Below are 27,462 nucleotides of genomic sequence, written 5' to 3' on the forward strand. Positions count from 1 at the left end.
TAAAGACAAGAGAGAACACCATGAGTCATCACAGCAGAAAACATACTGGGGCGTTATCAACAAAGTGTCCCTTCCCCATCCCTCCTCCCAGCCCAAAAAACATTCATGATAGGATTTATTAGACCCTAAGCGAGGGGTGGAGGGTGTCATCAACTTTCCCCATCTTCCTTTCCACCCCACCAACATGTCTATCTCTACATTCAGAAGCATTTCACACTGACATTTTCCATACACATATATAATCTCCACGTAGCAAAACTCTCAAGCACACTGCCACTTATGAAGCAAAGGACCTGCAGTTTGTGTACTGTGGATTTAAGGGCTGGAGGAACTGCTGAACGATAATATTTTTTGTAAAAAAAAAGAAAACATGAATACAAAGGTAGACCTTCCTTTAAAAACAAAAAAACCCCAAAACACCCACAAACCTGTCCCCCACAATTGAACAGGTTCCCAGGGAAGCTTATAAAAAGTCAAAAATTATAATTAATATAATAAAACACATAGGGATCAGGATTCAAAATTAGCAGGGCGCCAGGTGCATTATGTGCCTAAAGATACTCCATTTGCGAGCACCTCAAAAAGTCTGGGTGCCATTTTTTTTGCACCTGGCTGACACTCAAGGATTATGGTACTTAAATGTATGCGCTTTGAAGCCTCAAAGTACAGTGGTACTTTGGCTTACAAACAGTCCTTTTTACAAACTATTTGGTTTACGAACTCTGCAAAACCAGAAGTAGGGTTCTGGTTTGTGAATTTTACCTTGGTCTACGAACGGAAGCCGAATGGTGGAAGGGCACCAGTGGTGAGTAACCTCATTAGGGAAAGCACACCTCAGTTTAAGAACAGATTTGGTTTAAGAATGGACTTCAGAAACTGATTAAGTTCGTAAACCGAGGTACCACTGTATACGTTAAGGATAGACAATATGTTAAGGAGTTTAACAATAAAGAGTAGAGTGTTTTGAAAACTGAAGTATGGTGCCAATATTTTTATTGTAAACACCAAATTAAACATGTATTAACAATTTATGCTAAAAATGTGATATTAACAATGTGTCTCTTATGTGAATTGCATATTAGTTAATGCTTATCAAAATAATAAGCAGAAAATATTACCGACCCCCCCCAAAAAAAATGGTGAGTAGACATTCTGTTTTGGCGCCCACAACCCAGGTCCCAGAAATGATTTGGCTCCCAGCTTTTCTATCCCAGTTTCTAACATTGATAGGGATGTATCCAATGTTAGAACAGATCCACTGAAATTAATTGGCACGACTCAAATAGGTCCACTAATTTCAATGGGTCTACTCACGAGTAGAACTTAGTTGGATGCAGCCCATAAAAATATTTAACCTGTCTTCCAGGTTAAATTTGTCAATATTATATCAAGTCTTTTGCTGCCAAGCCATTCAATTAGTAAAGGAGACCAATTTACACCTATGATTTAAGCTTCCCTTGGGCTCCTTTGAGAGGAAGGGTGGGATATAAATATAATAAATAAATGAATGCCACCATTTATTCCTTTAAAGCAGGGCTGGTGAACCTGTGGCCCTCCAGATGTTCCTGGACTACAACTTCCATTGTCCCTGATTTTTGGTCATGCTGACTGAGGCTGATGGGAGTTGGGAGTCCAATAGATCTGGAAGGCCTCAGGCTGCTTTAATGCTTGCAGTACTCAGTAGGTATCTGAGGTGTAAAATTCAAGAACAGGAGCCTCGCAAAGCAAGTGGTGTTCCCCTAAAGGAAGTACAGTGGTACCTTGCAAGACGAAATTAATTTGTTCTGCGAGCTTTTTCGTCTTGCGATGTTTTCGTCTTGCGAAGCACGGACTTTGGAAAAGCTTCAAAAATCACCAAAGTCTTCAAAAACCTCAAAAAAGGCATGCTATGAGTTGCTCCTCGAAGTCAAGTCGCAACTGCACCCCCCTGAATGCACGGTTTTAAGAAAAAGGAAACAAACTTGCAAGATGTTTTCGTCTTGCGAAGCAAGCCCATAGGGAAATTTGTCTTGCGAAGCAACTCAAAAAACGAAAAACTCTTTCATCTTGCGAGTTTTTCATCTTACGAGGCATTCGTCTTGTGAGGTACCACTGTATTTAGCACTAATAATAAACAGTGATCACTGTAAATTATCATAGTGAGGGTAAAGACCATTCATTCTCAAGATCCAGGGTAAAACCCCCCATTATAAATCGATAAAACCTAGTTTACAAGGGGAAAACAAGAGCCAAATGAAATGTCACAACAAAGAGACTGCTTAACTTTAACCCAGGTCAACAGAAATCGGTACACAGCAGGGGTAAGTGGCTGAGGGCAAATGAATGCTCTCTACACTGGGAAGGTAAGTTATGGTTGGTAAGTGTGTTCAGTTCCCCCCATACTCTGCTTTTGTTGTTTACTTTCAGTATTATTTATAACCTAACCTTTTATTTTTAAGGTCCTCTCACCACCTTTTTATGTGTTACTAGGGCAAAATTTTACTATTTTTCTCTCAATGTATTGATTGTTAACTTATAATAAAAAAAACTTGTGTGTGTGTTGGGGGGGGGGAATCTGCCCTGTTTTAAGACACCAGATACTTCTGTTTAGATTAAAGATAATCCAATTTGTTTTTCCCCCGCGGGGCATTGCCGGAGAGGAATGGATTTAAAAGTGGGCAGCTGGGTATCGAGTTTCCTTAAAAGACTTGGAGCTGGCCTGGTGGATCTGCAGCTGACTCCAGACTTCAGTGTGACACAGCAGCTTCGTCTTTATCAGCAAAGAGAACAAAAAGTGAGTGTCCGGGGGGGGGGGCACAAATAGCAGCAACTGCAGTGGCAAAGCAGTTAAACCAAGGGATTGTAACAGGAATGCAACATGGCAGGCGGAACACACACTGTCCATCTGTTATCTAAAGCGGCTGACAGTGGCTTCTTCAGAGACTGTTACCCTCACCTGCTGAACTGATTTCCAGCGTCTGTGCTGGAGCACATGCTCTGTATCCTTTTAACTAATGGTGCCAGTGCTTGAACCATATGCAATGAAAGCATGTCGTCTACTTCTCTCTAAATACAGCAATGGTTGTTGAGTATTGGGACTGGTAGGGAGGCTGAGGGCAGGTGGAGCCAATGACAACCAGATCCAATTCAAGCTTTATCCCCAACCTCTTCCCCCATGAGGGAGGTGCTACACAGGCAACACTGAGATTGAGGAGAAGGAGGAAGCTGCCTGAGAGCAAACGGAAGTTGGTAGGGAAGCCCCATTCACCCTAGTGGGCCAGCCTCCACTAATTAAACATATTATCTTTCTGTATCCTTGCAACAGCTCTCTAAAACGCATTAGTATCTCTATCTTCATATTGCACATACGGTCTGAGGTTTAGAGAGAGAGGCATACCTAAGCAAACCTAGTGCATTCACGACTTTTTGGTCACAACCACAGACTAGAGATTTCCTGGTTCATACAACAGGTGTCAGGACTCTGGGCTTGAACTGGGGACATCAAGGTCTGGGGTTGGAACAAAGCCTAGTGAGCCCCTGTAAAATATACGAGCTTCAGGGGCTCCTTCATCAACAGAAAAGGAATGGGGGTGTGCAAGACTGACCCCTGTGATTGGCCAGCAGTATGAAGCCTCTTGATTGGTCAGGCCTGGTTATAAATATTAGAAGAAACTTGTGTTGTTGACATTTTGATCAGAGAAACAATTTCTTCTGCTTGCTGAACTCATCCAGGCAACAACATATCCAGCTTGTACCTCAAAGTCACTTTAAAGTATTATTTAAATTGAATTAAAAGTAGTTATAAACTGTCCTTCACCTGAAGGTTCCAGGACACAGAAACATTAAAATCAAACTTAACAAAAAAAAAATCCTAAAAATAGCATGAAAAAACCAAAATTAAAGGACTGCGGCACTGATCCCAAACATACAAATTCCCAGTAAACCTCCCCCACCCCCGTCCCCTTGGGAGGCCTGGATCTCCCTTGCAGATCTTAAAACTTGGACTGGTCAGAATGGAAAGAGATATTTGGGCCTAGCATTGAAAATGCCAGCATAAGCACCTTCAACTAAGCCTGGAAAATAATAGGCAACCAAGAATTGATGTTATGCCCACTCACTCCCTGGCACCATATGCTGAACAAGTTGCAACTTCAGGACAGTTATCAAAGATTTATGCTGGGAGGGCAGGTTTTATGTTGGGGTGGGTGGGTCATAATCTCAGTTAAGTATTTTTTAAGAGATTTACTTGATTTGGGGGTGGGGTAGCTATCCTCCCTGCCTGTGCCCATGCTTCTCACAATAGCTCATTACAGTAGCCCAGCACTGAAGTTAGCAGAGTATGGGTAACTGTGGCTAGACTATCTCTGTCCAGGAATGGAGATAGCTGGCAGACCAGCTGTAGCTGAGGAAAGGAACTTCTAGCCACAAAAGCTACCTGGACTTCAAGTGAACTGGATGATTCAAGTACCCTCAAGGTTCCTGTTCCTTCAAGAGGAATGAGCTCCATTTAGAACAGGGTGCCTCACCAATTCCTAGACCCAAAAACTGCCAGCCCAGAGCATCTCTGTCTTATCTGGATTCAGTTTCAATTGAGTGGCCCACATCCAGCCCATTGCTGCCTCCAAACATTGGTTCACTCCCTGCATATAGATATCAGCATGACTCTTGTGGCTTTGGCCCAGCCCAGCTGCATGATAAAGTCTCGGTTCAGAAATCATGCCAAACCAAGGTATGAATTATAACCACACTATGTGTTGAGCAGCTAAGCCGTGGTTCACAGCTGCCTGTCTGCTTTTATATGCCATCTGCTCAGTGCTCAGTTTCTCAAGTTCATTTTTGTCTCTATGATGTGCAGCAGCCCCCTGAGGTGGAGCCTCGGCCCTGACTGTGGTGGGTCAAAGGTTTGTGAATTCAGACATAACAGCAAACCTCAGTTAGAATGAAAACATTGGCTTGCAAACCAGCTTCGAACTGTGGCAGATATTTCTACCATTTTTGCCCCACACCATACATTTAAATCACATTTAAAGCAGATGGCTTCCCCCAAATAATCATTGGGGGCTGTAGTTTGTTATGGGTGCTTGAAAGAGTAGCTGTGAGTGGTAAACTAGTTTTCAGGTTTCTTTGGGGGAAGCCTTGTTCTTTAAATATATGGTATGGATGTGATCCTAGTTATAACATTCTCTAGTAGTTTTTTTCTACTAAGTTTCTAAGCCTTTTCTGCCTTTAACATACAATCAAGTTACTCCAGCTTCTCAGTCTCTGGAATATCGGACAACAGCTTGAAGCCAGTTCCTTGATCAGATGGTTTAGCCTAAAGCAATATTTGGCCAGTTCCTTTTCCCTTTTCACATGTTTTACATTTGGAACTTTCCAAAAGGAAAACACAGGACAAAATGAAAGGCACCACTGCTTTCAACAGCTAGAAATCCCCTACCCTCTTTCTTGTTTGTTAATTGGATTTTGTAGGAAACAGAAAGGGGGTGTTGGTGTAAATGTGTGTCCACTTTAATCCCTGTTGGGTTAGTTACAGAGTCAAATGCCAGATCAAAAGGGGTGAAAACACCACAGAAATCTCCAGCTGCCACAGGAACAGCTGTGGGCAAATGAGAAAACTAAACGGTGTGTTTCAGAGGCTGAAGCAGAAATGTATGTATATTTAAGGATATACAGGGAACTTCTGAAATGTAGCTAGGAAAAAAATATAAACCATCTGTGATTGCTAGGCTCCCCGTCCCCTCCAGAAAGTGTCCTGATATGTAGAGGGGGCGGGATTATCTGAAAAAAAATTGCACAGGACATTACTACACACATATAGAAGATGGGATCCATTTGCCTTTTGCTGGTAGGATTATTGCCTGCTATCCTGGGTTTTAATAGGAGAGTTTTGCTTGCTCAGCTGTGCCTATACTTCAGGGTTCTCCCAGATGCAAATTCCTTCTTCCCTACTTAGTAGAAGGAATGTCTCACAGGACAATGCACCCTCTGCTCCTTTCCCTAACTGGATCTTCTTCCAGAATCTGCTGTGCAACTGAAAACGTATTGCAAAGAGCACTGCAGCTCTCTTTTGTGTGATGGTGAAGCAACAAGTGAATGCAAAGAGCAAAATTACTGATGAAAACTCTTGAAAAAAAGACATTAATAAGAAGTATGTTTGGGAAATGTGGGGATGTTTCCAAAGAAATGTTGTGCACCCAACACCAAGAGTGGAACCACAAGATAAGGTCTTCTTGTTGTTGATGGTGGCTGCCCAGTGCACTGACCCATGACAGGGCTTTTTCAGTGGTGGCCTCCCAGTTGTGAAATGCCCTGCATGGTGGTGTAGGAGGCTTCTGTATTTGATTCACGTGCAGTTCAGGAAAGGACATAGCTTGCTGCTAGAAACCATGTTTGCCTGCAGAAGGTCTCAGGTTCAATACCTGGCATCTCCAGTTAAAACAATCAGGGAGTGGATGACAGAAAAGGCATCTCTTGTCTTGGGGGTCTAGTTTAGTATCTGTTACCAGTTACAATCATGTACCTGCTGCTTTTAAAAGACCACCAGAGCAGGTGGTTTCCTTTTGATTTTGCCTCACCTTAACCACACCCTGCAAGCAATGGGTTTTACAGAGCGTAACAAGGGGAATCAATCTCAGTGCAAAACCCAGATGAGGGATGATAGGACCTACCTGCGGGGTGACCAGGGATCACAAGGCTGTTGGTGGGTAACGCTGGAGGAGGTGGCAGCGTAGGAGGGGTGGCAAACATGGCCGGATGGTGCTGGTGTTGGGACTGCGATCTGAGAGGGAAATGCGAGGCAGCAAGGTTAGAGATGGAGAGGGGTAACGCTGGGCCGGAGGAATGATGGGGAGGGATCTGGGGGGAGATGGGGAGGTGTTTTGGAAGGCTAATACTTGTTGCACTGCTGGCACTGCTGCTTCTGCTGTGGAAATAAAAAAAATGCAGGGGGTGGGGAGAGAAAGTGTCATTAGAAAGGCTGCAGAACTGCAAAATAACCAAAGCATTTGTAAAAGTGTCCCGGCAAAAACACCGTCAAAGATATTTTGACCCATCTACTATCCAGCAGAGATCCCAAGGGATGTTCCCAATCTGAGCTAGGGTAGCAACAACCCCTGAATGACATTCAGTTTCATTTTCACATAAGCTATCACTGGGCTTCTCCTCCCTCTTCAACATGTCTTGAGATATTCCCTGCCCACCCCCAGCGTCTTCTAATACACTTTTCAGGCACAATGTCCTAAATCTCCTGTTGTTGAAGACTACTGCAAACCCCTCCTCATTGTCTCCTTCTGAAATAAGTAATTGCAAGCATGAACAAAATGGGAATTGACCCATATCGCAACAATATGTGGCCCTGCAGTTATTGCTGGACTGAGCACACTGGCTGGGGTTGATGGGACTTGGAGTCAAGAGATTCCCCATCACTGCACTCGAAGATTAGAGAGATCAGAGCACTAAATGAGCACAGTCTACCCACCTGATATTATTGAGTCCGTTGTGGGCCACCTGGTGAAGCCCTGGGTAACTGAGAGGAGGGGGGATGTGGCTTGGAGGTTGGGTCCGGAGCTCAGGCAGCAGCTGAGGCTGTGACTGAGGTCGAGGTTGAGGTTGCGACTGAGGCCGAGGCTGCGGCTGAGGGGTGAGTCTTGGTGGTGCTGGTGCTGAGATCAATGGCTCTTTCTTCAACAGCGGGCTTGCCCGAGCACTTGACGTGGGTGCAGAGGAGGTGGAAGTCACTACGACCGTGTTCGGCGGGGGGCTGTGGATTGGCAGCACAAAGGGCACGTCAGTGCTCAGTTCCTGGCTGCGCTCCAGCCCGGACACCTTGGGGATGCTCCCTGCTTTCGCTTCGGCCTTGTCATTCAAGGCTGGACCTTCAAGAACAAGGAACAAGGCAAAAGTTATGTGGTAAAACATCCTGATGATGCATTTGGATTTCAGCATGCTAAGGTGGAAAGGATTTTAAGCGTATTGCCTAGCAGTAGCATGTTGTTATTTACCGCCAAGACCATCTCAAGGGCTCAGGCATGAATTCTGGATTTACACAGCTGTTTTTTCCATTGACACAGAGATTTTTTATCCAATTGCAGCATCCCTTGTTGTCCCCTCAAACTGAGGTACAGAACAAGAGGCTGGGTCAAGTTTCCCTCGGTTGGGCCCAGGGATTCTTCTCCCTGCTGCACCTCTTATGGCTGGCTCAAGTGGTTCTAAGCAACTGGAAAGAAGCAAGTTCTGCCTTCAGCAGGAGGACGGCAAAAAAAATGGTGGCAGAGAACTGAAGTAAACTGACATTATATTAACTTTCCCAGATTCTTTTATAGCAAGAAATTCACTGGGGAACTGGTACCATTCCTTAGATAATGGAATACAACCAATCTATTTGAAAATGTAAGTCAAGATTTGCCCAATGTGGTATATAATGCTGATTATGTTAAACAGATTATAGGAGAGAATTCTGATGATTGCTAGTTCTTTGAATCCCATTTGATGGCTATTCTTTTTTAAAATAAATAAATAATAATAATAATAATAATAATAATAATAATAATAATAATTGAACAGCCCTGTTACCCTTCGTATGTTTTGTCATTTTTTTTTTAAATAGACTTTATAAAACTGCAGAGTTCCCCTTTCCCATACCACCATGCTTGAATTTTCCAAAACTGGTTTTTAGTATCTCTTCAGTGAGACTAACATCCTATTTTAGACTTCACTTGCGACACCGCTGCCTCACCAGGTCTACCACCAAATTCCATTTTAGGTAGAAATAAGTAGCAACACTAGACAAGAGCTGCTTGGAAGTGGGTAACTTTGCAGGTATATGTTACAAAATTTAAGACACACACATTTCCTTTCCCACTGCTCTTCTAGACAGCTAACATTGTACTGTGTCAGTTTCAGTAATGCTCACATTTACCTTGGATTTTTGCACCCACCAATAAAGTGCATTTTATTAAAACGTACAGTTCTGGTCTTGATAATAAATATAAATGGCACCAAGGACACTTTTTGTTTGGCTGGCCCTTCAAAAGCTGTAATTTTTAAAAAGAATCTGTATGTAATATATCAAACTTCAGTGCCATGGTAACTAGCAGCTACATAAATATATTTTCCCAGCAAACATTTTCTTGATGTAAATACTCATTCAGCTATGGCCACAATGAGCCAGACTTATTCAGTGAACCAAAGATTGGACCTTGCCTGAACTCCCACATTAGCCAAGGACACGTTGGGAGCTTTGGAATACTCAGTCTTGGTTCCCAACCTGTAAAATGGGAATTTAAAGACCCACTCCTTAAATTTGTGGTGTTGATAAGTGAGATTATGCCTAATTCCTGCTGGGTATGGGGGATCCCTTAATTTAACCACCTGAATCAATTCACATACTGAAATAATAGAATTGTAAAATTGGAAGGGACCTTGAGTGTCATCTAGTCCAACCCCCTGCAATGCAGGAATCTCATTTGAAATTTCCGCACCTCAAATTCTGTGTTGTTCTTCTTCAACTTAAAAAGTATATATTAGGGGGAAATGCACTAAGAAATGTGTATGATTCATTTATTTATGCTTATAAAAATGTTTATATACTGCTGTATCATAAAAATATATCATCAGTTTACAACAATATAAAAATGTATGGACCTAAAACATTTTTTTGTGTAGGGGGGTGCAGATAAGGAAATTAGAGAACTGAATTTTAGACTGGGAAAATGAGAAGCCACATCTGAAAGATTCGTCCATCCATCTGTCCTGGCAATATGACAGAATGTTCTTCCCTAAAAGGTGAGATTTTTGTTCAATCACAGCATTCTTCCTCCATACAAAAAACGCTTAGAAAATGAGCAAGTTGCGGAGAACCAGTCTTCCTACAGCAACTGTTTATCTGGTATGGATCACCATTCAGATAGTTATGTGAGCTCCTACCTGCTGTCTGAACTGGGAAAGCTCAAACACCATTTTCCCACCTCAGCAACGAATAGACCAAAGACTATGACGGAAAAAACAGATTTAAATGATTCATTAAAAATTCAGTGATGCCTATTTGGGTGGTTTGAGAATGATGCTGTACAAGAAGAGTAGCCATGTACAGTAATGCAGCTTTAATAATCTATAATACTTTGGGGGACCCAGAAACATGCCAACAGCTATAATAGAAGGTCCCTTGAAAGTACCAGTAACACAATCTCTTGGGAAGTGTTTATTCCCACTCCCTTATTTTAACTTTGCCAATCATGCAACCCACACTCACAGATATCAGGCTGCTGTATCTTGGTGGGCACCTATCTGGTGTCTTACTGTTACCACCTGTCATTGGCACTCTCTATTCATAACCAAACAGCTCCAACTTGAGAACTGAAGGTGGAGGTTGAGCATGATTCAACGTGGCTAACGCCACTGCACACAACTACTGCAGCTATCAGTAAAGATTTGCTACAAATGAATCGGCATAAGCATTCCACATGGAAAACCTGATGAGCTATTTTTCACTGATGTGACAAGAGTCCCAGAACAAGTAAAATTACCATAAAGAAGAGAGGCCCTCTGGGCATGTTCCTTCATGATTTGATAAGCACAGGCAATGCTAATGCATAGGAAACTGACTTATACTGAGTAAAAGAATTGGTCCATCTAACTTAGTATCAGCTGCACCAGCGGTTCTCAAGCTTCCTATTTTCCTTGAAAATGGCTGAGGGCCTCAGCAGACCACTTAGCAAACTCTGCGTCAGATGTTGACCTTTGGCCCCTGATATAAACAACCATGATATTCACCACCCTATACTGGAACATTCCAATGATAGAAATGTGTTTATTTTTACCAAGTTCTAGAGTAGTTAATTTTCATGCCTCATGGTAACAGGCTGAGCCAATTTGCCTAAGACTCAACAGTCAGCTCCAATATTTCAACCTTAATTAAAGCTGAACTCACGTCAGCTTAGCTCTTTCCTTCACAGAGTATCTGACATTTACAATGATTTGTGTATCTGCCGAGCCACACTGAAGGCTAGATCGCATTAGGCCTTTCCCACTCCCCCCACAACCAGACACAACATTGTCCCCCTCCCACTTTTTTATCATGCTGACTTTGCTTGTTTTCCAACTAGAATCCCAGGATGCAAAACGTTCCTTAACAAAGGGCATAACAGTCTCTCATTATCAGTGGCGTGGCATGGGTTGTCAGCACCCGGGGCAAGGCAAGTAATTTGCGCCCCCTAACCCGTGGATTTGCGCCCCCTAACCCCCAGATGTTGCGCCCGGTGCGGCCGGCCCCCCCTGCACCTCCCACGCTACGCCACTGCTCATTATAGAAACATTTGTGTACAACAGCCCACGAGGTATCCATCACACAGTCTTACGTGATCCTGCCTCTTTTTATTGCAATATCTGAACACTTCCAAACCATTAATGCATTTGTCCTTGTGACACTCCTGTAAGGCATAAAAAGGCTATAATTCTTATTCTACACATGGGAGAACAATGGCATACAAGGCCATCTCATCCGCTGCATGAATGGGGCCTATGTCCTGGGTGCTAGCCTTGAGACGGATGCCCAGCTATCATAATTTATTGGACGTGCTTTGCTGTATTTTCTGAATAAGGCTTAAACCGCGGCAGCACTCCTCCACTTTACTCCTTTGATAAGGGCACCAGCATGGAAAATGAAAGATGGAGACGATATGAAGACCAGGAGCCAAGCCGTACACAGCCAAGAGTGGAAGAACCACCATGAAGAAGATAGCCCTGTAGACCAGGTCCCCCTGAGTAACAGCCATGCATTGCATGAAAGACAAAGCCAAAATTGTGGGAGTTGAGCCTGCATCCAGTTCCAATAGGAAACAACAGAAGGAGAAAAAAACACCTATAAGTTTCTCAGTGGCTTTACACCTGTTCACAACGCCCCCACCAGAACAATAATAAAATAATGCAGCAGTTAAGATAAAAGCATGCCAATGCATAAACACAATAATGCATAAAAAGGCAGCATTTAAACCAGTTGCAAGATGTCGTTAAGTGCAACTGAGCAGACAAGGTGGTGGGGAAAGGCAACCAATGCCAATACTTAAATTATGCCACTAAAAGCCCAGATAAACAGGGCAGATTTTCCCCTAGTCCAAAAAAGGTAAGACAGAGAAGGCACCAGAGGGTAGGGATGGGATTTTCTAGAAATCTCAGTGTTGGGCTTATGCACACAAATTCTTTTTCCAATTCATGTCTCACTCCCTGATCTGGATGAGAAGAGGGTTGTTTTCTAACCAGCTCCACTAAAAATAGGAACATTATTTGGATATAATTTTTGTATATACATGTAAATAATATACAATAATGTTTATGTATAATACATATGCAATGCTCAGCTGGGTTGTAACTGCTGAATTCCATATATAGTCATTTAAAACAGATTCCTTTTTCATCCCTACCAGGGAATCTAGAGGGAGTTTCATTAAAAGAGTGCCACCACAGAAAATGTAATATAGTGGACCCTCGGGTTATGTTACCTTTGGGTAATGTAACTTTCTGTTTGCAAACGCGTCAAACCTGGAAGTGGGTTTGCTGCGCATGCGCAGAAGCGCTCTGTGGCGGCGCATGCATGCGCAGAAGCAGTCCTCCAGTTATGGAATTTTCGGGATACGGCTGGGCCTCTGGAACAGATCCCGTTCATAACTGGAGGTACCACTGTATCTCTGGTTGTCACCTAATTTTCACAGGTGATGGCACCTAGAGATTTCAGCTGCTGGGGAGGCTCATATGGGATGCAGCTTTGTGGTCAAAGCTAAGGAGCTTCAGTCCTGTAAATTGCCTATGTAGCAGAGTGCATGGGAATCATGTGTGCCAGCTCCTCAGAAGAACAGTGGGGTACAATAAAATAAGCAAATGTCTACTATCCCTACTGATGTCTGCAGCCAATCTATGGCTTAACCCAAGAGGGTGTGCATAAATATGTGCTGCAATGAGGAATATGCTGCCTCCTTTTGCAATGCCTCTGAACATTGGAAGCTGCCTTCTATCAAGTCAAATTATTGGTTCATTTGGCTCACTGTAGGCCTTACACTTTTGCAAAATGCCCCGAAGTCAAGATCCTTGGCTTGACTTGTCTGAACAGAAATAATGAACAAAAACTATTATCCTAACTTAGAAGTGCACAAAGCGGATTATGCTATTACTTTCAAGGACATTCAGTAACTCTGATTTAAGATTCCACAGATTTGTGAGCGGAGGATGGACGCTAGCTAGCCTGTTATGCTGACTTCTCAGCAGAAAGCAAATTCTTCAAGGGCTTAGCTAAGTCTAAAGGAAAACTGCTGAGTGCAGCTGATGGGAAATCAACTTGGGGTATTTAAAACTGGCTCTAAACGAGAGAGAGAGAGAGAGAGAGAGAGAGAGAGAGAGAGAGAGAGAAGCACAAGTCTTTCCCTGCCACTGGTACCCCCTCCTGCCACTCTTAAATGACATGCGCCAACATGTCATACACACCAGTAGACTGAGCACAGTGCCCCTCCCAGAAAAGGGCCTGACACAAATTAAACCTGTTCTGTTAGAGGAATTTGCTTCAAAGCTGATTAAGTGTTGCTCAAGTGCAAGAGATTAAAATCCACAAAAGCTGCTCTTTGAGGACTCCTATAAGCAGTTGCTGAGTTATGCAAACAACACTTGGGGCAAAATCACTTCCAGACCTGCAGCCCTTTCTCCCTCTCACTCACTTGGGAGATGCATGTTCTTTGCAATCTGTTTATAAATGCATAAAAAATCATGATTGGAAAGAATCAAATATTTTCTTCCTTGTTTCTTGATAAAAGGAAAAGCTGTGCCTCTGCACCCCCCTGCATTGCACTACCTTTTACTCTCTGCAATGTGTGTGTGGCCTTCGCCGCTTCCTTAAAACTACTGTAGCTGCAGCACACATCTAAGAATGGACTACACTGGTATTAGTACTAGATAGCCAAAGAAAAAAGCAGGCTGTGGCATGACCACTGTCATACGTTATACGAAGACTCCCTGCCCTTTGCCCTGGGTGACTTTGAAATTTATAGCTTCTGACACCCTGCCTTACTATAAAGAAATATTGGAGCTCATAAGGAAGACCCTAGCAGTTGGTCAAAGAATGGGCCCAGGTTTGAAGAAGGTATAGGCAAGGTGCCCTTTGGTGCCTCCCAAAGTTTATCAGAGTAGAGAGGGCAGATGTGGATGAATGGCAGTGGGCACAAGTAGGATGGATGGTGATGAAACAGTGTATCTTCAGCCTGGCACTATGAAGAGAATTAAGTGGTTAATTCCCAATGCTTCTTGGTCTTGGCCCTGATATGGTGTCTGCCAGGAGTAAAGCTCAGTGGCATCATGGTTAATGAAGACTGTAGCTATATCTGCCTGGCTTGGTGTTCCTTTTCACAGAGATGGGCCACCATGCTACATGCTGGACTGGATCAACTTTAGGGAAGGGCTCATAGCTCAATACTGGAGCTATGCCTCGCATACAGAATGCTTCAGGCATACTTCTCAGCATCTCCTATTTAAAGGGATCTCAAGTAGGACAAATGGGAAAGTGTAAGACCTTGGAGAACTATTGCAAGTCAGAATACCAAATATTGGACTAGATGGATCAATGGTCTGATTCAGTGTTGTTGTAGATGCCAATATTTATTTGCTTTCCCCCTACAGAAGTGACTCAGAGCAACTTACAGTGTAAAAACAAACACTAAAATCAAGTGTAAGAAGAATAAACTGAGAAGCTAAAATACAGTACAGTGATACCTCAGATTACATATGCTTCAGGTTACATACGCTTCAGGTTACAGACTCCACTAACCCAGAAAAAGTGCTTCAGGTCAAGAACTTTGCTTCAGGATGAGAACAGAAATCGTGCCCCAGCGGCACGGCGCCAGCAGGAGGCCCCATTAGCTAAAGTGGTGCTTCAGGTTAAAAACAGTTTCAGGTTAAGAACGGACCTCCGGAATGAATTAAGTACTTAACCCGAGGTACCACTGTATAAGGCAGCTTCCTATATTCTCTCAGAGTAAGGGATATGCTAGTTATTTAATGACTTGCTGAAACTTTGCATTATTTTCTTTTTAGAATGTATTTACTTTAAGACCACTCTTCCATAACAAAATGCCAAAAGTAGCTTATTTTTCATAATGTTTATTGAGGAATTAACCAAACATGGCAGTCACTTTTTATTGCCCAAGTTATGCTGCTTGATTTTTTTAAAAAACTTTCCTTTAATCATTGGAGATGTTTGAGAAATGTCCAAATAATACGACATCTGGAGTACCATGACCCTTTTGCATTTAGGCAAAATGACAAGTACAACACGAATCTTTCTGGGAAGCAAAAGAGAGCAGCTGCCTTTTGTGGGAGATTTTGGAGGGGGTACCACTTTTTCCTTAACTCCAACCCCCACCTCTATATTGTGTTTTAAAAACAATGTCACTCAAAAGCAGAAAAGGGCAAATGTGTGTGTAATTTTGGCTTTTCCCTTCCAGTGCAAGAAGTCTAAGGCTCACCCTGGAAACGCAGAAGTATCTTAATTTTTGAAAATCATTCTTTATCTCACTATTTAGGTATCACACCAGTCATAGACAGAACAATAACTACTATTAATGTGAAGGTTCTAATTTCCCTTGAATGGTTTTGTTATTTCATAGAATCAAAGAGGGTTATCTAGTCAAACCTCCTGCAATGCAGGAATCTCAACTAAAGCATCCATGACAGATGGCCATCCAACCTCTTCTTAAAAACCTCCAAGGAAGGGGAGTCCACAACTTCCCGAGAGAGACTGTTCTACTGTCGAACAGCTCGTAGTGTCAGAAAGTTTTTTTTGTATGTTTAGTCAGAATCACCTTGCTTGTAATTTGAAGCCATTGGTTCAAGTCTTGCCCTCCAGAGCAGAAGAAAGCAAGCTTGTTCCCTCTTCCATGTGACAGTCCTTTAGATATTTGAAGATGGCTATCATATCTCCTCTCAGTCTCCTCTAATCCAGGCTAAATATGTCCAGCTCTTGCAACCATTCTACATAAAGCTTGGTTTCCAGACCCTTGATCATCTTGGTTGTCCTCCACTGCACATGTTCCAGTTTGTCAATATTGTTCTTAAATTGTGGTGCACAGAACTGGACAAAGAACTCCAGGTGTAAGTCTCACCAAGGCAGAATAGAGTAGGACAATTACTTGGCTTGATTGGGACGCTATACTTCTGTTGATGCAGTCTAGAATAGCATCAGGTTTTTTTTGCTGCTGCTGCTATTGTCTCAGGTTAACCTTGTGGTCTACTAACACCTTCTTTTCACATGTACTACTGGCAAAGCCAGATGTCCCCCATCTTATATTTGGGCTGCTGATTCATCCTAAGTGTAGAACCTGGCATTTGCCCCTGCTGAAATTCATTTTGTTTACGTTTGGGCCCAGTTCTTCAATCTGTTAAAATCATCTTGAAACCTGATTCTATCTTTCTGCTACATTGGCTACCCCTCCCAGCTTAGTGTCATCTACATATTTGACAAGCGGCCCTTCAAATCCTTTATCTAAGTCCAAGAATTAGGGGTCAGGTTAATAAAACGATTAAGCAAGTGAGCCAAGCCAAACTAAGCAAGCAAACCTGCTCATCAGACCCTTTTGGATAACCCATGTAAATCTTCCAAATAGTGACTGGAAGACTGATTTTGAACGTGAGAGGCTGGTTCATAGCAGGCATTAGAACCGGTGGTCAAGGGGAAGGGCTGTAAATCAATGGCAGAACATCTGTTCTGGAAGCAGATGGTCCCATGTACAATCCCTGGCATCTTCAGATAGGGCTGGGAGAGACACCTGTCTGCAATCCTGCCAGTCACTGTAAACAATACTGAGTCTGATGGACCTATGATCTGACTCAGTATATGGCAATTTTGCATGCATGAACAGCAGTAAAATTTGCATGCATGAACAGCAATAAAGGTAAATGCACAATAATCTGCTAATGGCACCTATTTCCCCCAACAAAGGTCAAACTCGCCCCTGCAATTGTGGTTTCATTCTCCAACACTTGCAACACCCCAATTCTAATACACTACCCAAGCCCCTCCTCAGACCGTTGGACATTCCTGAAACCTCTTATTTGTTGGTGTTTGCTGTATTTGTTCATTCTACGACAGACTGCTCATCAAAGTCTGAAGAGAAAGTGCTTGCTTTTTCTGGCTATACTTGAGAAAGACATTCAATATGTTATCAGCAATTTAAAATATACCTCGGAAGCTGCAGTGTGTAAAATTAACTTCTAGAGAGCCTGGGACAGAGGGGAGATGAACCCTGAAGAATGAAAACATTAAGCACTCACACTAAACATTTTTGCAAGCCAGCCCACAAAGACAAAAAATATGGACAGTGGTTTACCAGGAACAGGTGCCAGAAAATAGGATTGTTTCTGGAAAATAAGGGTCAGAAAATATGGACAGTTGGATCATAGGAGCTGTAGCCAATGCTAGTCCTACTCAGAGTAAACTCACTGAAATTGATGCACACAACTAATTTAGGGACATTCATTTCAATGGGTCTACTCTAAGTAGAACTCAGTTGGATACAGCCCTATGCTTACATGTACTCCACAACCATTTAGGTATCAAACAACATCCAGCATCTTACATCTTGAAAACAAAACAAACATTGAATCACAATTTGGAGCAAAGGGCGCTCTGCAACGCCTAGCGTCACCAGATCCAAACTTAGGCCTTTCCTAGCATTTTTTTGGTTTTTTGCTTGCTCTCTTTTTCAACAGGAAGCTCCTTCCGCAAGGACTTGGATCCAGCCTCTCTCACTTCAGTTCGTTGGTACGGAGCTGTCTGTCAAGTCAAATCGTCTTGCAACAATCTAAAACACCCTCAGAACAGCTGCCACTGTCAATTATTCTCTCCGACAGCCTTGACTATCAGGAAAAGAACTGGAGCGAGCACTTGCCAGTTTTAATAAACTGTGTTGCCCAAGTCATTTAACCTGCTAGATTGCTGTACGCTGGGGCTGTAACAAGCCTTCAAGCTTCTTGAGGAAAGGAACCGTGGCAAAGGGCTGGCAGCTTGGTCCTTGGAATCTGCTTCCAAGTGCACCCATTTTCTTTCTCTTCGGAGGCACCCAGGTTTTGAAAAAACATAATTTCAAGACTTCTGCACAGTTTTGTGATGCGAAAGTGGCTACCGTTTATCTCTATTACGTCTGCACCTTCCCCTTCCTCCCAGTAGCTCAGAGCAGTATTTTAGCCTGAAAACCACTCTCTGAGGTGGGTTAGAATGAGCAAGTGTGATTTGCCCAAGGCCACCCAGGGAGCTTAATAGCCAAGTACAATTTAAAGTTGAGTTTTTCAACACTCTAGCCAGTACCCCATACTGGTTTTCAAAACAGCTTTCAAAATCACCTAAGTGAATTAGGACCCTGAGTCTGCATGCTTCAAAAGACTGTATTTTAGAATTACCCCACTCACTTAAATGACACTATGTAGGAGCATGTGGTTTTTGGAGAAATACACCAGATTTTAAATTAAGGCCACAATCTTTACTTTAATAATTGCTAAATCAATTAAAACCTTTTTAAGGTTTAGGTGTATTAGATAAACTAAACCAATTTTTAAGTTTACTAAAAGGATACCTGATTCAGACAATTCCTCCTCCTTAAAAAACAAAAACTTAATTATTATTTTCTTAATTTTTTTAAATGAAATCTGCAGGTGGCAGGAACATCTTCTAACATGGCATCATATACATGCACCATCTAGAAACAAATAGTGCTTTTTATTCAAAACTATTGGCTTAGTCACAAAAATTATGATTAAATGAATTTATTTAATTAACTGGATGAAAGCCTCATGTTAAATGAGAGCTTCCCTTGTGGACAATCTACTCAAAGAGAAAAAGAATGCTTCACAATTTATTTCTGGGCCCAATTCAAGATGTTCAAGGTGTTCACATTAATGCTATTGAGTTATATCCAGTCCTGCTCCAAGTTATTGGCATCCATCAGTCTAGAAAGACAATGGAGTGCAGCCCTGGGGGCAAAGTCAAACTGCTGGAGAATCACAGCACCTGCTGTGGCTGCAGAGACCGGTAACTGATAACTGCTGCCTCCTGCGTTGCTTTTGCTGTGTTAGCAGCACTGAAGTGACCTATCTGGGGCAAAGGGCAGTGTGTATGGACTGGGCTACCCAAACAAGACGGTCACACTGCTTGTGGTTGAAAGGAAAGCAGAACAATACATTTGGCACCAGCTTGGCTGTCAACGGAATTGGATGTTAACATCAGCAGAGGGAATTCCGCCACCTTATGATGTGGGGGGAACGGTGGCCCAGGAGAGGGTTTTCTCTGTGGCAACTCCTAAATTCTGAAACTCCTTTGCCACAGAGGTGTACCTACCACAAGGGTCAGCAACCTTTCTCAGCCGTGGGCTGGTCCACCATCCCTCGGACCATGTGGTAGGCCGGACTATATTTGGGGGGGAGGGATGAACGAATTCCTATGCCCCACAAATAACCCAGAGATGCATTTGAAATAAAAGCACACATTCTACTCATGTAAAAACACGCTGATTCCCAGACTGTGCATGGGCCAGATTGAGAAGGCGATTGGGCCGTATCCAGCCCCCGGGCCTTAGGTTGCCTACCCCTGACCTACCATCTTTGCCCTACAGTTTACGCCATATGCTGAAGATGCAAGTGGCCTTAGACAATCAACTTATTTTGTTTTGCAGGACTCAACTCTTGTACTGAATTTACGCATTTTGGAACAGTTTTACTTGTTTTATCATGGTCACAGATTTATTCATTTGCTTCATAGCTGTATATTATATTGTCATCACCTGCCCTGGGACCTTATGGTGAAGGGCAGACAAATAATTGCCAATAAATATACAAACAAATAGCCCACCATTAAACCATTTCCTCAAATTCCTACTGCCTGCCCCCTTGAAACTTTGTTTTATTCAATGGGTTTTACATGTGGTGCTTAGTAGTCCCAGCCTGAGCCATCTGCATTAGCAGCCTTGAGCAGACTAAAGTATCTTAAACCCCACTGGGATAATGTGTCACAACGATCAAATATGTATCACTTCTTTATAAGCTTTACCTTTGAAACAACGAACAATTAAATATGTTTGCAACCTAAATGGACAGCAACTCCATCACCAAGCAGCTTTGAGGCAAGTCACTATAGAAAACTGAAGCATTTCAGAGTTCTTTATTCCTAAAAAAAGAAGAAGCTTGATTGGATTGGGAAAATGTCCAGCACAAAGAGTGCGAATTTCTTTTCAGAAAAGGACCCCGACAGTGTTAAAACCGAATCCACGGGATGGTGATTTGTTGCTTTTGTGGTTCTTTAATAAGATGGTTTGATTCCTGGATTCTGACATGCTATATCTAGGAGTGTTAGCTGTAAGCATGCATGACGACATGCCAAAGCTACAAAAAGATGAATGGAAATGGGCCCTGAACTGAAGGTTTGGGTCCAAGAAATAAAGGTAAGGATTGCCGTTCAAATCCCCAGAAAAGTAAGTCATGGTACATTTGCATAGCAAGGCGGCTGTTGGCAGTGGTCCAAGGCAAAACCGAAACAGGATTTTCAACCAAGGCACCTACTGTGGATGCTGGTTCTGTAATGAGATTGGAAGTTTCATGCAGGCTTTTAATCTTGGGCTCTAACATTGGATCAAACACAGCAGAGTTAAATCCCTTCAGTCCTGCTCTTAAGCCTGACCAATGACGTAAGAGGCAATCTATAGCCCTGACCACAAAAAGATACAAAAGCTTTTTTGTATTGCCTTATGCAGTGCAGGCAAAACAATACATGGAGGAGGAGGTTCTTAGACCCTCTTAAAGTAACTGAAGCATTTTTAAAATCCAACCTTATTCAAGTATTCAGGCCAATGTCTGGACCTTTTAAAAAGACATAGCGCTCCTATATATCAAATGATGTCGTGCTTTTAATTAGTCAAGTAAGTGCAAATAACAAACTGTCAGTTGCCACATTATAGCAGGAAAATATGCTACTTTCTGCTGTTTGAAATCCATATTGATTCCTGCCCCACTGCTGTGAGTTATTAATCACTCCAATTAAATCCCAAACACAACTCTTTGCTCTAAAATTGAACCCACAGCACTTGATCAATAGCACAAACTTCCAAGAGCAATTACTGCTCATCGTAATAGAACAGACTGTTCTTTGGGAAACCTGAAGGCAGCCATTCTTCAGCTGAAACTCGAGCCACTTTTTACGCACATAGCAAACAAACTAGGCCATCTTTTCTCTTAAGCAGATGTAGATGCATGCACACACAACCACCCAGGGAGGGAGGGATATATCCTTTACTAAACTGAGATGTGTGTGTGCAGGGGCAATGCTCCCTTGGAAATGAGCCACTGAGTGACCTCAATTCTTAACCCCGAACTTTCCCCTGGCAGAACCCATTGCAGAGTTGGGATATGGAAGGACAGGACCATTTTGAGGGGCCCTTTGACAAAGCATCCTCAGTGGGTGAGCTGACCTTGTAACACAACAGAGGAGTATGCACACAAACACACACACACTTTTTAACAGTAAGGGACCCCTGACCATTAGGTCCAGTCGTGGCTGACTCTGGAGTTGCGGCACTCATCTCACTTTATTGGCCGAGGAAGCCGACGTACAGCTTCGGGGTCATGTGGCCAGCATGACTAAGCCGTTTCTGGAGAACCAGAGCAGCACACGGAAACGCTGTTTACCTTCCCGCCGGAGCGGTACCTATTTATCTACCTGCACTTTGACGTGCTTTCGAACTGCTAGGTTGGCAGGAGCTGGGACCGAGCAATGGGAGCTCACCCCGTCGTGGGGAATCGAACCACCAACCTTCTGATTGGCAAGTCCTAGGTTCTGTGGTTTAACCCACAGCGCCACCTGCATCCCATCTTTTTAACAGTAAGGAGGGGCAAATATTCTGTGAGTAGCAGTCTTCCAGCATCTGCCATTCTGTTTTTCCCATGATGCCGTAGCTGCACTGCTCAAGGGGATTGTGGGAAATGGCAGTGCTCTTAGAATTATTTTGCAGAAAGAGGGTTCCAAGTGAGACATGAGAGACACAGTTGAATGGGGAAGAAGTGGTGGCCCATAATGTAACTAGAGCCAAAAGAAGAGAAAGAAAAGGCTGTTTCAGAATGTCACTTAAAAACTACATCAATGTAAAGGAAGAGTTTTTGAGAGGGTCAGAGGTATGGCAGTGGTTAGCTGGCACAATTGGCATGCTGTTCGTTCGTTCGTTCGTTCTCTCTCTCTCTCTCTCTCTCTCTCCACTGCCCCCACCCCCACAAATTTAGCAGATGGTAGTTCTTCAAGGTCAGACCAGTATATTACAGAATTCATATTGGTTCAAGGATGTGCATGAGTCTATGATTCACCCCCCCACCACCACCACAAAGGTAATATAAGGAGAAACACAAGTAACTCTTACATCTGAAAAAGTAATGTGTGAACTTGTCCTTGTTTGGAATGTGAAATGAATAAAAAATAAACACTTTTTAAAATAAACAGGCATCTGTCAAGGCTCAGCTAATTTCTTGCATGTGGGAGGAGGAAAACCCCCACACAACCACCATCCGTCTCCCAAGGTCAGTCAGGAGACACAACTGTACATTTATCACAATTTGTTATTCCGGTAAAGCTCCGATAAGACTGAGCTACTGATGTTAACACCTGGTTTAATTTTGAGAGGTTAAATGCTAAATCCTTTTCTTATTGCTACACTGAACAGATCTGCCAGGCTGCCTTAAAACCCAGTGTGGACTAAAGCAGCAATTCTATTCCAACTGATGATGCCTACGCAACCCTTCCTCCCCCTTTAATGGCATCAGGAACATAGGAGGTTCAGCACTCCAGAGAACAGCAGCATTCCTATTACCAGAAGACATCCTCATTGGGATTTTTGTATTTATCATCTTGAGGAGCATACACTGCCTAAACAAATCTCAATCTGTCCTCAGAAAGCCCCCACCTGCCTGCTTTCATACTGATAACCAGCCGCCTCCTCTTTGGTCTCGCTGTCACTCTTGTAGGGTGGAGGATGGGGACAAAACAAAAAGAAGTAGTTGCCTCTACCTGTCATTGGCTATGGCTTAAATTACTGTTTGGGCTCCCTATCTTCTGCCCCACCAATCCCAATGGGCACCAGCTACCTCTGGAAGCATATGGACATACCTTTAAAATAAGACACTACATCCTTTGGGTTGAGTTCATCTCCTCATGCCCTCTCCACTTTCTAATGTTTTTGACAAATGCAAAACAAAACAAATTCCTTCCAGTAGCACCTTAAAGACCAACTAAGTCAGTTCTTGGTATGAGCTTTCGTGTGCATGCACACTTCTTCAGATACACAAATGCACTTATCTATTTAGCCACATATTGTTTTCTCTGATGGACAACAGTTCTCCAGGGGCTCAGGTTGAGTGTGTTCCTCATCACATGCTATTTGATTCTTTGTAATTGGAGGTGCCAGGGATTTAACTTGAGGCCTCCTGCATGCACAGCATAATAGTGGATGATCCTTCCACAATTCTGGTGAGTATACTGTACGTATGTGCCTTTGGCTGCGCCCAAAATCCACCCCAGGCAATCTAGCAAGCCCTCTTCACGCGGCCTGACTCTTCAGTGCATCAGAGTAAACATCTGGCAGTGAGACCTAATCTCTGCTAGGCAAATCGGATTTTATGGCCTTCCTTTGATTACATCAGGGGTGCTTACACCACAGAGGCCTGGAAAGTGACTGGCAAAAGGTGTAAAGTCCTCCCCATGTGCTTTGACTCTTGCTCATGTATAGGCAGCCCAAGGACTGCACAATGCTTTAGTAATATGCAACCCACATGCTGATAGTAATATATGACATTTGCACATGTGGGTGTTTTTGTGGGTTTTGTTTTGCTCTCTATCATCTGCTTAAATGTTGGGGCCAACTGGAGTTCCTTGATAAATGCACATGCATTATTATCACTTATTAAGACATATGCACAGGCTGCATGATATTTACTATATTGAAATGCCTTCCATGTAGGAATTTCAATAGCAAGTGAAGCTGCCCTAAGATGTAAGCTGCTGCCACGCTGCTTAACCTCCAGGAATCTTCATGATGGTCACATTGCTGCAGGCTTTCCTTCCTGCCAGCTTCTGATTGGTTCATCCTTCTCAGCAAACTCTGTGTTCCATCTATCATCCTTCATTAGGAAAGCTATTGGCAGCCAATTAAGTAGCGATGGACGTAAGCCATGAAGCTAATCAAGATGAGTTCAGGCCGCAGGCGGCTGGCTCACCGCAATGAGGAGTGTCACATTGATTTTTCTTACCCTTTGTGGGTTCTCCTTGGGTCTGTCAAGACAGATTTGGAAAGAACTAGAGTGGAGTTGCTGAATTCTAACAAATTTCATTGACGACAAAATCAGACCACAGGAAGGTAATAGGATAAAGAGCTTGGTTTGTCTACCACAATACGCAGGAGGTCTGAATTTTCAGAGAAGGAATAAAGGGGGGGGTGAGGAGAGGCTTTAGAGACATAAAAAAATTAGAATGACATTTTAATTAATTTTGCATTATCTCTGCCGTACCTTTCTGCTATCTGTATGAAGCTCAGTCCTGGTTTCTGTACTATCCTAACCCACCATTTTGAAGTTTCTGTGTTATATCATTCCAGGTGAAATAAAAGTTAATAAAACCCAAGAATAAGGAATGTATGAAGCATGCGTTACAAATCCTATGAGAGCATACGGTTGTATCCAATACAAGTCCTACTCAGAGTAGACTCATTTAAATTAATAAACATATGACTAACTTGGGTCCATTAATTTTAGTGAGACTACTCTGAATAAAAATTGGTTGGATACAACCCACAGTGTGTAAATTGGCAATGTGTGAAACTGGTAGTGTTTGTTTCATAGTTGTTGTTCCATAATTTTATCTTCTGGGTTTATTTATTTTCCTCTAGGAGGAAGGAGATTAAATGACAAGATTCATGAAATTCCATGTTCATGCTGCTATGTTTTTGGAGACATGAAGCTTATATTCCAACAGTTTAGTTTTAAAGGATTTTAGTTACAAATCGTGTAACAGAACTGGATTTCCTGTTCCCACCACACACACAAAAAACTTAGCCAAATTTTGAATGACATGAATGACAATATGATATATTTATGGCCAGAACCAGAGGATTATATATCCCACCTTTCTTATTAGAGGTTTTAAAAGGCATAGGATGCTTAATTTTTATCTGGTTACTAACAAGAGTTGGTCAGATAAACATCTAATAATAACCTCCCGTGACAGCATTTCTCTCAAGCCTTTAACAGCACAACACTTATCTCTTAATTGATTGACTGCAACATGACTACATGGTTATTAGTCTGCTTCCTAACATAGCATTCACAGCTCTTTCTTTCCTTTCTGTTCCACCCAGTTCCCTAGTACAGGGGAGTGAGAGATCTCCCCAAAGTTCAAAATGTTGCCAGAACAGTGCAACTCATGTAAAACACTTCAAATTAACATATCTTCATCCCAAACTAAAAAGTCTGGAATAACTACCGTATCTAGATTCTGCATTCACAATCAATCATGACCAGCATTGCCATCACAACCTGGAGGGTGAACAATGCCAATCTTTGCTAAGTGGTGTGCAGGTGGAAAGGTGGCTGTCTCAAGTGGTGATGTGAATCATACCACTCATCCACATCCAATTAGAAATATGGGGAAATGAAACTTCCGGTGTCCTGAGCGGCTGCCTATCCACAGCTTTCCATGCTGCTTGCTTCATCCTCCTGATATACCCTGCTGTGAGCTCTAAAGACAGAGGATTACCATACCTTTAAAGTGGTAAACTGCTGGTCTCTATTTCTGTTTCCCTGGTGAGAGAATAATCACTTTATCATGCCACCCAAAGTTGATAAAAAGAATGCTACTGAGGAAATATCCAGTTACCTGCCTCCCTGCCCTCAACCTCCAAGGGAGAATCAGATGAAAGCATTATCCAACTCCTTTAAAAGATAGTTGCTGATTTAACAAACATCCAATCCTCACCATTTCTAGTTCTATTGATACCATCGCCATATCTGATCACGTATCTCCAAGTGGATAACTTTCCCAGAATTGAAGACAGATGGAAACCGAAGATGTACTGTACCTCCTCAGTGAAAGGGTGTTTGTAAAGAAAATGGAGAACAGATTGGGGGGGGGGTTGAAGGTTTCTTTAAATGAAGGCTCACTATTCTCCAAGACCACAACATGAGAATTGTGTAAAGCAGGCATGGCCAAACTTGGCCCTCCAACTGTTTTGGGACTACAACTCCCATCATCCCAAGCTAACAGGACCAGTGGTCAGGGATGATGGGAATTGTAGTTCCAAAACAAGTTTAGCTATGCCTGGTGTAAAGCATATATGTATTATATATATGAGACTCTATTATAGCATATGCAACCACATAAAAATAAATAGCAAAACAAACAATGACAAGAACAGGGAAAAACAGGTAATAATTCTGTTGACACACTATGCCTCACATCAAACTACTGACCTACACAAGCCAAATATGATTTAAGCAGACACTATGCTGTTCCCTTGTGGAATTCATGCTGGCATGTATAAAACAACAATACTGTTAAAGGGGTGAGTGTGCCAGGAAGTTCCTGGCACATTGTCTGGAACCTCTGAAGAGATGACATTTTACTCCAGCCAGTAAGGATGCACAGAACAAAATTCATGTCACTCCGCCAGACATAAATACACAATTCCTACAGTTTTATTCAAAATAATATCCCAAAGAGATTAACCCAAGTGACACAGATACTGCAAACTTCCTGGATGGCATCACACCAACTCATATTTCAGAAATACAAAGGGATTTCCCCACCCCCTACAGCTGGAAGAAATTCAAATGGTAATTATATATTTGTCCAGTTCCAAATCACAAAAGCCTGATGGATTTCTAGTAGAATGATATATGCAGTATTCTGAGATTCTAGCACCCAGACTTTGGGAGATACATACAGAGGCACTGGAATCATCACTCACTCTCAAATAGAAGCAAAGGTATCTATTCTCCTTAAACCCCATAAAGATCCTCTGCTCTACCTGCAGGCCAATATGTCTTGTAAATGTTGAAGCTAAGGCATTAACATCAGTCTTTGCAAACAGATTGCAGAGAGTAATCTCTTTCCTAATCCACCAGGACCAGGTAGGATTCATCATGAAACAACAAGCAGCAGATAATATTGTTACTTGCCACCACCAATTTCAGAGCGGCGGGGCCTAGGCACTTACCCAGGGTTCGTGTTTCCTTTGGAAATGAGATACAGCAGAGACTGTGGTGCCTTTATGATATATGGTTAACTTACACATACCATAGAATCATAGAATTGTAGAGTTGGAAGGGACCCCAAGGGTCATCTAGTCCAACCCCCTGCAATACAGGAAACTCAGCTAAAGCATCCAATGACAGACGGCCATCCAACCTCTGCTTAAAAACCTACAAGGAAGGTCC

General features: G+C 42.6%; 1 protein-coding gene and 1 long non-coding RNA gene across 12 annotated transcripts in view; one reads left to right on the plus strand and one right to left on the minus strand.

Moving 5' to 3' along the window:
• Positions 1-27,462, minus strand: part of FBRSL1 (fibrosin like 1) — a 791,131-nt gene that overhangs the window by 36,236 nt on the left and 727,433 nt on the right. For 8 of the 10 annotated variants that reach the window (XM_081842687.1, XM_081842691.1, XM_081842685.1 and 5 more), the window contains 2 exons: positions 7,457-7,853; positions 6,648-6,901 (listed from right to left, as the gene is read on the minus strand). In XM_081842687.1, the coding sequence (XP_081698813.1) occupies positions 6,648-6,901; positions 7,457-7,853 (651 nt within the window). The remainder of the gene's footprint in view (positions 1-6,647; positions 6,902-7,456; positions 7,854-27,462) is intronic. The other 2 variants (XM_081842693.1, XM_081842689.1) reach the window with 2 other exon arrangements.
• Positions 6-15,730, plus strand: LOC309330808. Of its 2 annotated transcripts, none has more exons than XR_014151594.1 (5): positions 6-1,756; positions 2,102-2,779; positions 8,070-8,367; positions 9,643-9,762; positions 11,621-15,730. It is a non-coding gene; the product is annotated as an uncharacterized lncRNA (long non-coding RNA). The 2 variants fall into 2 exon arrangements; XR_014151595.1 differs by having other exon boundaries at positions 2,102-2,773.

Source organism: Podarcis erhardii, assembly GCF_964252035.2.
Source record: "Podarcis erhardii genome assembly, chromosome: 15".
NCBI classification, from domain to species: domain Eukaryota; kingdom Metazoa; phylum Chordata; class Lepidosauria; order Squamata; family Lacertidae; genus Podarcis; species Podarcis erhardii.